The sequence below is a fragment of the Eucalyptus grandis genome, chromosome 4, assembly GCF_016545825.1.
Source record: "Eucalyptus grandis isolate ANBG69807.140 chromosome 4, ASM1654582v1, whole genome shotgun sequence".
Lineage (NCBI taxonomy): Eukaryota > Viridiplantae > Streptophyta > Magnoliopsida > Myrtales > Myrtaceae > Eucalyptus > Eucalyptus grandis.
Window position 1 is genome coordinate 20,549,256 of NC_052615.1, and position 14,173 is coordinate 20,563,428.

The 14,173-nt window shown below is 41.9% G+C and overlaps 3 protein-coding genes across 3 annotated transcripts; 2 read left to right on the plus strand and 1 right to left on the minus strand.

Annotated features, from left to right (window-relative positions):
- The first annotated feature begins 618 nt into the window (after positions 1 to 618).
- On the plus strand, positions 619 to 3,477 carry LOC104441178 (E3 ubiquitin-protein ligase RGLG5). The gene is given in 13 exon segments (XM_010054194.3): positions 619 to 717; positions 965 to 1,255; positions 1,365 to 1,486; positions 1,488 to 1,588; positions 1,677 to 1,790; positions 1,882 to 1,979; positions 2,091 to 2,170; positions 2,262 to 2,334; positions 2,336 to 2,368; positions 2,458 to 2,585; positions 2,664 to 2,814; positions 3,002 to 3,058; positions 3,136 to 3,477. Coding segments are annotated over 12 exon segments (1,242 nt in total). The 5' UTR covers positions 619 to 717; positions 965 to 1,054; the 3' UTR covers positions 3,220 to 3,477.
- A 63-nt stretch (positions 3,478 to 3,540) lies between these two features.
- On the minus strand, positions 3,541 to 6,161 carry LOC104441177 (glucan endo-1,3-beta-glucosidase 5). The gene is given in 3 exon segments (XM_010054192.3): positions 3,541 to 4,865; positions 5,633 to 5,663; positions 5,666 to 6,161. Coding segments are annotated over 3 exon segments (1,551 nt in total). The 5' UTR covers positions 5,979 to 6,161; the 3' UTR covers positions 3,541 to 3,658.
- Positions 6,162 to 10,439: 4,278 nt separating this feature from the next.
- LOC104441181 (ras-related protein RABB1c) lies at positions 10,440 to 13,750 on the plus strand. Its single transcript, XM_010054197.3, has 6 exons — positions 10,440 to 10,829; positions 11,343 to 11,482; positions 11,681 to 11,763; positions 12,276 to 12,480; positions 12,589 to 12,657; positions 13,418 to 13,750. The coding sequence occupies exons 1-6, from the start codon at positions 10,784 to 10,786 to the stop codon at positions 13,508 to 13,510; spliced, it is 636 nt and encodes a 211-aa protein (XP_010052499.1). The 5' UTR covers positions 10,440 to 10,783; the 3' UTR covers positions 13,511 to 13,750.
- The last annotated feature ends 423 nt before the right edge of the window (positions 13,751 to 14,173 follow it).

Below are 14,173 nucleotides of genomic sequence, written 5' to 3' on the forward strand. Positions count from 1 at the left end.
TTTCATTTTTTCGCCCTCCTCGTTTTAGGCAATTAAGGTTCACCATGTTTCGATTTATAAATTTAATTTAGTTTTCGAAGTTTTCGTTTTTTCTGTTTTCCCATCAATTGTTTTGGTCAACTAATAAAACATCTAATGATTGGTATGTCTTTTCGCCTACCACTGTGACACGAGATTAGAATTCAAGCTCTTTGCAATTTTTTCAGTCTTGTTGTTTCCTGGGAAGTTTACATGGAAGTTGCTTGTGAAGTGCAGAGCTTTTAAGAGTCAAGTCATAGACTTTTATTTGGGCGACTTCACCAGTTTTGTTCTCAAGAAATGTGTTAATTATAATATAAGAGCACAGCTTTTAGGTGAAGCGTTGTTGTCAACCGTAATTTCCGTGAAGAGCTGATCAGCTCAAGTTGCGCTCCGCATCAGTTTTGATGCTTCAATCCCTTTCATATTGCCTTGATTTTCTTTCTTGACGCCGCACATTGACTTTATATTTTATCACGAGTTCAACGCTCCCATGTCCCCATATATTTTTGGATGAAAACCGCTTCTTTCCTGCAGAGCGTTTGTTCTAGGACCTCGCGATCACGACTGCCGGCCTATTCATTCTTTTCTTTGTTATCACTGCCATTGAGGTAGACAGAATCTCTCTGTTGTCTGTCATCTCTGGTTTTAGTTTGTCTCTCTGCGTTTGTCTATTGCTGTACTGGCTGGAATCCAATGGTAAATTCTTTGCACGTTTCAAGTCATGCACAATCCACTGTTATATTTGAAAGTGGCGTGGTTAGCAAACTGTAAAACGAAACTCCTTGTTTGATATTATCTGCATGTATTCATACTTCTACTTGTTGCGACGATGTTTTATTTACTTGATTCTCAGAAATTTGTATTATGAAAGATCGGTAAATCCAAGAACTAATGGGCCGTGTTCTTGACATGCTTTTAACCTTGATGGTATTGCTGGTTTCAGAACACTTTCCGGTAGCAGATTAGTTGTGTGAGGCGTGTAATCTTTCGTGGGAAAGAGGCTACTGGTAACTGAGAGAGGCGGGACGTGAATATGGGGAATAAAGAATCGAGAAGTAGCAGCAGCAGCAGCAGCAGCAACTACTACTATGATTCCCGCAGCTACGACTCCCGATCATTTCGAAGCTCATCTAATCTCTCTTCATTTTCCGAGAACTACTATGGCCGTGACAGAAAAGGCAAGGTGCCGTCAAAATACGCCAGAATCGGTGATGATTACAACTCGCTGGAAGAGGTGCTCAACGCCATGTTCTACTTTTCAAGCTTATTTACAAATTGCGAAATAAGAAATCAAGAAAACACTAAGTTCGAGCCTAATTCCTTGGATAAATGTGAAAATGCAGGTCACAAATGCTCTTGCGGAAGCTGGCCTCGAGTCTTCCAATCTTATTGTGGGGATCGATTTCACAAAAAGCAATGAATGGACAGGTGCACGATCTTTCAACCGCAAGTGCCTACATCACCTTGGGATACCCGAATCCATATGAACAGGCAATATCTATAATTGGGAGGACACTCTCGAGTTTCGATGAAGACAATCTCATTCCTTGTTTTGGTTTTGGCGATGGTCAGTACTTGCTGATGTTGTTATTAGAAGTAACATGACCTAACAGAGTTGCTAATTACTGGAGAGTTGATTTCCATTGGTTTTGCAGCTACAACGCATGATCAGGAAGCCTTTAGCTTTTATCCTGACAATAGATCATGTGAGGGCTTTGAGGAAGTTCTTTCCTGTTATAGAGATCTAGTTCCGAATATAAACTTGTCTGGTTAGTTTTAAACATTTCGCCTTCGTGTGTTACAAATTTTGCTTATGGAACTATGGAAACGACTAAGCACCTACGTTTTCGAAAATAACAGGACCAACATCATTCGCTCCCATTATTGACACTGCCATTGAAATCGTGGATAGCAGTGGTGGACAGTATCATGTCCTTGTGATCATTGCCGACGGACAGGTCAGTTTATAAAGAGCTGTTGTTTATGCAGTAACTGCAGACCCTTTTTTGTGCCTTTAACATATGATGAATTTCTCCACCTAAATTATTTGGTTTAACTTCATTTGCAAGGTTACGAGAAGCGTTGACACCAGTCATGGCCATCTGAGTCCTCAAGAACAGACTACAATAGATGCTATCGTGAAAGCAAGGTCGGGTTATTGCATGACCTTCCATTTTACTAGATCTGCTGCATCTAATGCACAAATCACAATCCTGAACGTACATTTCTATTTTTTTCAGCGAGTATCCATTGTCCATCGTGTTGGTCGGAGTTGGGGACGGACCATGGGATATGATGCACAAGTTTGACGACAAACATTCATTACCGAGCTTTTGACAACTTTCAGGTTAGCAGACCGAGCTAACCATGATAATAGAACTTGCTTGTGTAAGACTCTGACTTTTTGGTGTAACCCAACTCTTTTCTGTCTTGTAGTTTGTAAACTTCACCGACATCATGTCGAAGTACATGCCTGCATCCAAGAAGGAGGCAGAGTTTGCCCTTGCGGCATTGATGGAAATACCAACACAATACAAAGCTACACTTGATCTCCAACTTCTTGGGTAACGATCGAGTATAAACTTTAAAATGCAGTTTAAATTAGCAATTTATAACTGTAGGATTTGTATTTGTAATTTCAGACGTCGAAGAGGAACTTCAGGAAGGTTTGCTCTCCCTCCACCGAAGCAGATCCGTGCCACAAAACCTTACCCCAAGCACTCAAGCACTGTCGAGCACAGAAGTGGCTTTTCCTACACTCCTACTCCGTTCACTGAAAATCCTTCTCACAAGGTAATTTTTTTTTTTTTCCTCAAATGCAGAGCTCAACTCAAGTAAATGCCAGGACCAATACAGAAATGAATGTTCAATAGCTTCATGTTCCTTCTTATGATGTGCCTTTCCTTAAATCTTCGATAGAGGGTAGCACAAGTCTTGGGTCGCCTGTAAACCTCGGTGGTTGTTTTTTTCTTTTTTTCAGAATTGTCCCGTGTGCCTGTGGAGTAAGAAGGATCTTGCATTTGGATGTGGGCATCAGGTAAACTTAAAAAACACCAGATTTATTTGCTGTTACATCTCTACAGGATCCATAACATCTCTGTGTGAGTTTTGCAGACGTGTTATGAGTGCGGAAGGGACTTGGCCTCATGCCCAATCTGTCGCTCATTCATAACTACCAGGATAAAGCTTTATGACTGAACATCAAAACCAAGTAGATGGATAAGGCGATAGCTGAGGGCCATGATTTACCGGTGATTCTGCTGGCTCTGGTATAGTTCTCTTCTAGTTTTTGACCCTTTGCGGACATGGAGTTTGCTTTTGGTGTTTGTCGCAACCAGTTTCGTTTTCGGATCTTTGCTAATTGTTTAGCTTTTAGCCGTCAATGTAAATTCTACCTATCTTCTAGCCTGTTTATATCATCCTCCCATTTTCTACAACATCATCTAATTGCTTACAGGTTCTTCTTGCTTGAAAGGTTGAATGCAATCACTCCATAATTTTACTTTGAATCCCACTGCATTGTGAAAATCACGCCATAATCATAAGATATACCATGCCAATGTCAATTAATAGTCAATTGTTCTCATCTTACTACATAACTGCATTCCCTGTGACAAACACAGAGAGCCTCCATATACTAGGGTAATCCTGCGTATTGTCTAAGTATTATAGTGACCTGACTTCTATGACTACCGGTTTCACTTTCGGAAGAGGGAAGCACCAACAACCCCAAGTGAGAAACTTCACACTTCAAATACCCAGACACTCCACATAACCAAAACCCAAACAATGACCCTCTCCAATATGTCCCAACGGCAGCAGACGTACTTTCAGTTACACCGACCAGAAACCTACATTCGCCGACCGACGGATCAAGGAAAGTGACCATCCCAAGCCCATCGAAATCACAGCTCTGTGAATTCTGCATCTGCAATTGATAGTAACTGTTGAATGCATACGAGATATTTCCCTTTGCTCCGATACCGTTGCACGATCCACCATAGTTGAGCGTAGTGCAATCCGCAACACTACAAGCAAGCTTCATGTGATTCATGACAGCAGAGAGATCCTTTGATGGGTCCGCCACGCACCACCTAGATGGGAGATACTGCACGTTCCTCGCATCCTTTAGCAGCCTGTTGCCCAAACCGAGGTTCAAGGCATATTTAGCCTGGCCATCAAAAGAGAAAATTCCCCAGTGCCTCTCAAAGTTCCCAGGGAGTACACTCTTGGCGCCTTCGTCAAGTAGACTGAAAAGATACACGTCCATCGGAGGGACTCCAGGTCTCAATGGAGTTCCTCGGTTGCTAAGTACATGATTAATAAGGCCTTGATTAAATGCCCGAGCAGCCGTAAGATTCGCATTCAGAGCTCCATCCGTTGGCCAACCCACCTCCCCAATAACTATGGGCATCTGACCATAACCTAATTTAGTAAGTGCTGCAACTAGAGTGTCGAAATTCCCATCAAATGCATTAGTGTACACATTGGCCCCATCTGTCACAGCATGAGTAGTTCCCCCAAAAAATGCATAGTCTTGAGGAAAATCCGTGCTCCCGTACAGGCTTAGGAACGGATAAATGTTCACTACAAAAGGGGAACCATTCGAATTCAGGAAAGAGACGAGTTGCGTCACGATTTGGGTGAGTTCAGGACGAAATGCCCCTTGAGAAGGAAGGTCCGCTTCATATGCATCGGCATTGCAAGGGACCACTAGCTTCACGTAACCAGCAAGATTCGCTTTGGCCAATGACTGTTGTAGATTAAGGAGGGCTGGCATAACATAATTCTGAAACTGACCCGCGTAGCTTGAGAGGAAGGGCTCATTGCCTACCGCGACATACCTGTCATTTTGTCATTTGAATTTATGTAAATAGTCAAGAAAATTGATTTCACACATCAACACATTAATTTCTTCACCATGTCATGGCCCCAAGATCCAGGATGAACAAAGTTCTTGTGAAGCAGGCATTATAATATGTAAGCAGCAAAGAACAGTGGCAGGGCCTTAAGAGTTAACACTCAAACATATATCTTTGCTTGCTACATATGCTAAATAAACATCAAGTCCAAACTAGTTTTTGTCCTTCTGATTTGACTCTACAGACAGCTTTAAGTAAGCCATAAGCTTTGCTCTCGCCCACGATATTGAGGTAAGCAGAGATCCACTGCGATGTGTAAAAGACTATAATAGTCCATACAACCTCCCCGCACCATCTCAAACCAATGACTTAAACACAGATGCATTTCTAAAATGATATAACAAGAGGACTGAAGAATCCAGACCCAGATAATTCAACCAGCAAGGGACTAACTAAATCATAGAATGCAAACTGGGACTCTTCAACTGAAAGGTGCCGCAATTAAGTTAATCTCACTACTTCAAATATAGTTGTGAAGGAGGGAATGCCAGCAAAAAGCTGTATCTCCACTCTTCCACTTCTAAAAAGTGTCCAAACCCAACATCCCAAGATCATCACATAATGAGAAAGACATACTTAGCTCTACCATATTGAACTCTTCCACTCTCCATCAAACAATCAATCAATCTAACACAAACCAAACCCCAAACAAACGAGAAAGGGCAAAACGAGAACTCGCTGCATCATACCTGATGGCAACACCTCCTTTACCAACAAACTAGACACATTCTGGCGAACCCAGAGATCAGAGGCAACGCTGGAAGAGCCCAACACGGTCAGCATCTCATTGGGTATCCCCACCATCACCTCAATCCCACTCCCTTCAAGAGCCTTGAGCGCACCCGGGTCCGCATCGAACAGCTTCACCTTCTGTATCTTGTTCTGCTGCAAGAGATCCACCACCGTGGACGGCCTCAGCCTGTGGAAGGAGATGGTGCCCCAGTTCACTCCAATGGCGGGTTCTGCGGCCGGGAACGAGGACGAGAGCACCAGGAGGAGCGAAAATGTTGCAACTTTCGTCCTGGGTTGCAGCATTTCCGGGTTTCAAGATTGGTCATCCAGGTGAGAGACGGGATTCTTGATTGGATAGACGATATAAAGGAGTGATTTTTTAGTGCTCTGCAGGGGCAAGGCGGCGGGGGGATGGTTCAGATTGAAGCTGCCAAGGAGCAGCAGAGGGTGCAACCGTTCTTAAAAAAGAGAAAAAGCTGCTGAAGAACCTACCAGCGACGGAGATCTTTCTTGGGTCATTTCTTGAATTATTTTAAGCTGCTAATTAGTGCGTGGCAAGTGGACATGATCAGTCCCTCCGTAATCTTGCTGGGGCCACTCTTCTTTCTTTGCACATTTTCAAGAGCACAGGAAAGAAAGAATCCATAAATCATCTTGACATTAAACAAAGAATTAAACAAGAAACATGGGAAAGAAAACCCATTCCTTCTGTCTTTATTTGGAGTACGATGTGACAGAACAACTAAGATCAAGATCTGAAGGATCTATCGCGGCCACCAGTAGCATTTGCGAGTTTTACTTAGAGCCGTTAAACGGGTGGGTCGGGTCGTTGGTTTGGGTCGGGTCATTAATGGTTCGGCCCGTGGACCCATTAACCCATTATACGCCCATTAATGTTTAATGTAAATTTTTCGACCCAAACCCGACCCGACCCATACCCAACCCATACCCGACCCGACCCAACTCATATTAATAAAATATTTTCATATTTAACAAATTTAGAAAACTTATTCCATGTTTTTTTAAAGATTATATTATTAAAATACTTCCAAGCTTTTATATATATATATTATTTTTTTAAAAATTGTATTGCTAAAATAGTTTTATACAATATAAATTTAATGGACAATTTTTATAAATTTTAAAATAATTATTTAAAAAAATCGAAATTTAATTATTTTTTAAAAAAATTAAATTTTTAATTATTTTTATTTTATTTTTAAAATATAATTTTCTTTTTTTTTTCTTTTTCTTTTTTTTCTTCTCCTTCTTCTTCATCTTTGGCCGGCCGCCGGCCACGACGACGGCCGGCGACCGGCCACAGGCGAGCCTCGAGCTCGAGCTCGCCGACGCCGGCAAGCTCGAGGCTCGCCAGATCGGCGAGCTCGAGGCTCGCCAGATCGGCGAGGCTCGAGCCTCGCCCGACGCCGAGAGCTCGAGTCTCGCCAGATCGGCGAGGCTCGAGCCTCGCCCGACGCCGGCGAGCTCGAGTCTCGCCAGATCTGGCGAGCCTTGAGCTCGCCGACGCCGGCGAGGCCTCCGCCTCGCCAGATCCGGCGAGCTCGAGCTCGCCCCCTCGCCGGAACTGGCGAGGCTCGAGCCTCGCCCGATGCCGGCGAGCTCGAGGTTTCGCCGGATCGGCGAGGCTCGAGCCTCGCCCGACGCCAGCGAGCTCGAGGCTCGCCAGATCGGCGAGGCTCGAGCCTTGCCGACGCCAGCAGGCTCGAGTCTCGCCAGATCGGCGAGGCTCGAGCCTCGCCGGGCGTCGGCGAGGCCTCCACCTCGCCAGATCCGGCGAGCTCGAGCTCGCCCGACACCAGCGAGCTCGAGGCTCGCCTGGCCGATCGCCGGCCGTCGCCGTGCCGGCGACCGGAAGGAGGAAGGAGAAAGAAAAAAAAAAAAAAAGAAGAAAGAAAAAAAGGAAGAAAAAGAAAAGAGAAAATAAAAAAATAAATTATAATTTGGATTTTTATAAAGTTGAAGAGAGAAGGGAGGAATTATAATGTTTTTGTTAAAGATGAGTTTTCAACCCAACCCATTTAAAAACCCACTTAAGACCCACCTATCTTAAACCTATAATTGTGAAACCCATTTAACTATCTTTTGTTATAAACAAGTGACCCATTTATGACCCATTTAAGATTTAAATGGGTCATAAATGGGTTTGTGACCCATTTTAACACCTCTAGGAGCACCATATGGAGAAACTACGGGCTCACAAGGTTTTGTGTTTTTCTTGATTTTGACTTCATAGGGTCACGTGAAATCATTAATTTGAGATTTCTTGTTATAAGTGGATTGTAAATCATCGAAATTGTTTAATTAATAATATAAGTGCAAATTATTAACCGATTTTGAAACTTCTGGCGAGATAAGTTTCAGATATTAGAGTATGTTAAAAAGGTTTCAAGTTGAATGAAATTAGGAACCTATTTAGGATATAAGTTCCAAGTGAAATCTAAATAGAACCTAGAACTACTCATCATTATTTTTAAGTAGAGCCTCGGGATTCAAGGTGAAATTTTTTAAAATCCAACAAAAATATGACAACATTATGGTCTCCATCAATGGAGAGCTAGCAATATTATGAAAGACAATGATACTTTTTTTTTTATATCAATCTGCACACTGATAATCGGTGTGATCATCTATCAAATTCATGTTTCAAAAACACTTAAAAATGTATGTATGCATGAGGTATTAAGCAAAAGAGTCCGGTAAAAAAATTGGCATCGATTGGATCATTTCAAAATTAGCAAATTAAAATAGGAAAAGTACCAAAAAATTCATAAACCTATTGCATTGGTACCAATTCAGTTATAAACTTTTCAATTGAATCAATCTGACCCTAAACCTTTTTACATTAATACCAAGTCGCACATCCAGCCAATTTTGGTCTACCGGCGTTAACATGGACATCGGCCGGTGACCGAACGCTAACGCGCGAAATTTTTTAATGTTTTTTTATTTTTTATTCATTTTTTCCTTTTTTTTCTTTTTCCTTTCTTTTTCCTTCTTCCTCCTTGGATTGTTCCGGCGGTGGCCGGTGAGCCTCCAGTGAGGCTCGCCCGCCACTGGGTGAGGGCTTCACGGCCCTCGCTTAGCCTCACTCTGGCCTTGCCATGGGCAATGGTGCCTTCCCCATGGCAAGGCTTGGCGAGGGCCGCATTGGCCTCGCCGGCGGTTGGCAAGGGCTTCGCGGCCCTCGCTCGGCCTCTCCTAGTGGGCGAGGCGCCGCCTCGCCGGCCCTCACCGCAACCGACGAGGCCAAGGCGAGGCGCCTCGCCCAAATCGGGGCGCAGCCACCTTGCTGGCGGCCTTGGGAGAGGCCGGGCTAGGGCCGCAACCCTCACCCGGGGTTGGCGAGCCTCACCTGAGGCTCGCTAGCCACCGCCGGAACATTTCAAGGAGGAAGAAGGAAGAAAAGAAAAGGAAAAAGAAAAATTAATAAAAATTCAAAAAATATTTAAAAATATATTAAAAATTGCCACATCAACGCCTTGTCACCAACCGATGTCCATGTCAATGTTGGCATGCCAAAATTGGCCTGATGGACTGAATTAATATCGATGTAAAAAAGTTTATGATTGAATTGGTCAAATTGAAAAGTTATGACTAAATTGGTAACAATACAATAGGTTTAAGACTTTTTTTATACTTTTCCCAGATTAAAATTGTCTCCTTCAACTATTATTTATTCTTTTTTTCGGGGTGAAAATTGTAGACTCTAGAATCAAAGATAAAAACATCAATCACACGGGATGCCTTTAGGGAACATTTTGAGGAGTTCTAGGGAAAATGCAAAGGGATGCAAATAGAGTTCGGTAAAATGTAACATTTCACTGATCTGGAACACCCATGCCAAGAAATGGATTTGGCCATTTTAAACACGCCAAGCTTTCAAACGTTTGACTAGTCCTGAAATATTCAGGAATGCACTAGTTATTAAACAAAAGGATCCAATTAAAAAAAAAGGCACCGACCAGATCATTTCAGATTTAGCAAATTAAATTGTCGCCCCCAACTATTCTTCGATAACTTTCTCTTTTTGTTCTTTTATTTTCGGGAATTGTAGACTCCTACCCACCAAGGCCAAGAATCAGAAATAAATATTCATTAGATAGAATACCGGGGGAAGGGGTAAACTTTTAGTGACTCAAATGCAAATTGCCCTCAAGTATAATAGTAGCATCCAATTAAATTGATAACAAATGATATGCAATTCCTAATATATTCTTATGTTTTATGCTAATCTTTTTTGCAATCTTTCTGAAGCCCAGTTTATCACAACACAATTCTTAGTCGAAGCATCATATGTGTTAATATTCCTAATTCAAAAGTGGAGGAGAAGGCACTTAGCTATGGGCCAAAAGATCAAAGAATTTCTACAAGCTAATAACAACATTTTGCCAATAAGGTATTCCTACAATGACATTAAGAAGATAACTCGAAAGTTCAGGTACCAACTACAAAAGGGAAAATATAGGTTAGGAAAGCTTCGAAGCAGCAATGACGTGGTTATCAAGATTTAAGGTAACTTATAGGGAGAAAAACACAAAGGGATGCAAATAGCATTCGGTGGTAAAATATACCATTAAACGCACCAAGCTTTCAAACATTTTGACTTGTCCCGGAATCTTCAGGAGAGCTCCTGTCTATTTAGGCAGTGGGGAAGTCAAAAGGTCAAAAAAATCAGACAGCCAGGAACCAGATCACGCTGTCTGGATTCGGAAGGTCTTCCCTGACACTGCCTCCCCCTGCTTTTTATGGAGGTCGACGACCTGTACACACGTATGCGCATCGCCCACTTGTCCCTGCGCATCACGTACACACACCACACGACACCGCCCACCCAAAAGCCCCGCTCTACATCTCAACCCTTTTCGTCCCCTTCTCTTCTCTGCTGGATCGCAGAGGGACGTACGCAAAGGACACTCCTTTTACTCTCTTTTTTCTCCCCTCGTTTCCCTTGTGAAGCAAAGCTCCCTCCTGCGAGATTTCGTTCGGTTTCTGTTCTGATTTCGCGGGCCGCTTAGGTGGAATCGAACTGAAATCGAATCGAATCGAATCGAATCGAATCTCTGTTCTGGGTCTGGTTGGATCGAAGGATGTCGTACGCTTACCTCTTCAAGTACATCATCATCGGCGATACGGGTACTCTTCGTGAAATCCCCAGTTGGTTTTCGCTGTTGGGCAGCTTCGATTTCGGCACCCTTTTCGGGAAATAGTCGTTGTTGATCGCCGTCCTTGTTTGAGGATTCGGAAAGATTGATCTTTTCGTGTGATTCGTTGTCGGGATTTCATTGTCTTAACTTGCTTTTTCGATGCGTTTGTTGCGTTGCGAGGCTTGAACGAGCGTTCTAATGGCGCCTCCGATGCGTTAATCCCGAAAGGGAGTTGCCCGAGTTCTAAATTTTGGATTTTCAGTTTTCGGTTTTATTGAAATTAGTACTGTTGTTGTGAGCTTGGGATGAAACGAGCATTTTAATGGTGCCTACGACGCGTTAATCCTGAAAAGGAGTTGCCCAAGTTCTAAATTTTGGGTTTTTGGTTTTCGGGTTTATTGAAATTAGTACTGTTGTTGTGAGCTTGGGATGAGATATCGGCAATGTTTCTTGAATTGGATGTGAGGAGCGTGATGTGAGCTTGGCTGCTCTTCCTCTGTAGGAGTTGGAAAATCATGCCTTCTTCTTCAATTTACCGACAAGAGGTTCCAGCCGGTGCATGACTTGACAATTGGTGTTGAGTTCGGGGCCAGGATGATCACCATCGACAACAAACCAATTAAGCTTCAGATTTGGGACACGGTTGGTGTTCTCTCCTCAAACTTGTGTTACAGACAGCCTTATGTACATTGGACATTCTTAGCTTTATGGGTCTTTTCTTAGTATATTAGAGACCTTGTTGGAATTAGCTGGAGCACTGCTATGAAGTAGTTTGTATATGACAATTCTCTTGTTCTTTGCGACACCTTTTGAAGCTTAAGTTTGTGTTATTTATGCCAGGCTGGTCAAGAATCCTTCAGATCCATCACAAGGTCTTACTACAGAGGGGCTGCTGGTGCATTGCTTGTTTATGATATCACAAGGTACATTTTTTCATGCTGTTGTATATGTTGTTTCTATCAGGAGGCAGTTTGCTTTTGGATTCAGATGCTTCAACCCTTAAACATAGTAGCTGATGTTATTCAATCAGATGTCTCCATATGTCAGTCTGGAAAGAACAGTATTCACTTGTTGCTATTGTTTCTGCTGTTGCATCTGAAAGTTGCTACATAGACCAAATCCAGTCTTGATGGTTTAATGTGGAGATATGGCGTTTCTTAGAATATTGGATATTAAACCACGATGTCATAAAGCAGCTTAACCTTTTAGAATAGTTGACAGTGGTCCCACAAAATTTTATGCTGTATAGAGCAGGACTCCTGAGTTCAATTCTTTCCAAGCCCTTGTTTGCCCTTATTCCCACCTACATGTGAGAGGAAGTATTAGAATATTTGAATAATCATACATGTCAAGCTTATATAACATTTTACAGTGGTCCCTTAAACTTTCATGTGTTCAATTCAGATTTTACATGGTTGGCTTTTCCTTTTTCTAGGAGAGAAACTTTTAATCATCTGGCTAGCTGGCTAGAAGATGCAAGGCAGCATGCAAACGCAAACATGACTATCATGCTCATTGGCAATAAGTGTGATCTTGCTCATAGAAGGGCTGTAAGCACGGAGGAAGGGGAGCAGTTTGCGAAGGAGCATGGTTTAATCTTCATGGAGGCTTCAGCAAAGACTGCTCAGAATGTGGAAGAGGTGATGAATCTACGATTTAAGATAAAGATTTCTTGTAATGCAATTACTTCTTGGCCCTCATAGTTTCCTTGGAGTTACCTTATCTGATGGAAGAAGCTTTCCTGACAGGCCTTTATCAAGACAGCTGCGACTATATACAAGAAAATTCAGGATGGAGTATTTGACGTGTCAAATGAGGTCAGTTCTGGGTTTTGTCATTCCGTGATATATATTTCTTCAGAAATGGGATTATATGATGCATGCTAGGTGTTTGGGATCAGAGAATGGCACAAAGATATTGTATTACTATGCTTAAGTCCTTTTTCTTCAACTTGCTTGTAATTAAGTTTAAGATTAGTTCTGATTTTGCATGTGGTCTTTTGCTGTTGGTGATCATGTTTTGTTGCAGTTGCCGCTAGAATTAAGTTATTCTATGAGATACGATTTGGTCAAATAGTGAGAACTACCATATATTATTTCACTTTTCCTTTCTGCTGAATAGATACTTTGTAATTTCATATGAGTAGTTTTGATTGCTCAGAATCTTCAAAGCAACCAATCAACTTTTTCTTTTCCCCAAATTGTAGAAAAATACAGCCACATGTCTGCAAATATGGTAGATCCTTATCAATGCAATTCAATTAATGACCTCTTTTAAGTGTCGTATGGCCATGCTTAGATACGCAATCATTGTAATGGACATTTTGCAAAAATTCTAGGCATGTGTTTTAAAGTGAGAATAGAGGACAAGATAATTGGGTTATTGATTCATATAGTAACGTCCATTCATATTGCTTGTGTTTGTTAATGGGATTACCATTGTATTGGTTGAGTCCACATTGGCAGATCGTTGCATCAAGTATTTGTATTATTGACCAAAATGGTCAGGGTTTACATACTACAATGCGGTTAGCATTGTTTACAATTGTCTAAAGTATGTCCGGGCCATCTGTTGCAGTCTTATGGAATAAAAGTGGGATATGGTGGAATTCCCGGTCCATCAGGAGGCAGAGATGGCGTTGCTTCTCAATCTGGAGGATGTTGCGGCTAGACCTGAATTGGATCTTCACTTCCCTCAAGACACTTTGACCTTGCTTTATCTCTTATTTGCAGTCTGAATTGTGACTTATTATTTGTAAGTAAAAACTTTTTACATTTGACATGCCTGTATTTGTTTTGGTGATTTGATTGTAAATTCAGCAGTGTGTTCAGTTTCATCTGTAAGTGGTCTGGGAACAATCACAAGTTGTTGTAATACAAGGAAAAGGGGCCATTCTTTTTGTTTGTTCCATGACTTTTTCTGTGCTCGAAAGTCCATTCTGTCTCCATTTGACTTGGTTTAATTCAATATGGTTGAACTGGGTATAAGTTCATTGTACCTAGTTAATCTATTTAGACATATTATGGGCAATCTAAGCAATTGGGAATAGACGTTCTTGTGTGACGGTCTGACGGATTATGAAGTTTGGATCTTTATGGATTAAACTACTACTACCATCCAACTTCCTCATTTAATTGTGAGTTGTCTCTAGAGTTTTCTTTTTAATGCTGTTTATTTTAAGCAACTGGGCAACAATAATCTATTGAGTTTTAGAATACTTCCATGCTTTCCTCCTGGATCCAGCGGGTGTTTTAGTCTGACAAGTGTATAACGAGACATGAGCAGAGAGTAATTCCGTCATCTGTCAGTGATTATCTGGGGTAGATAGGCTTT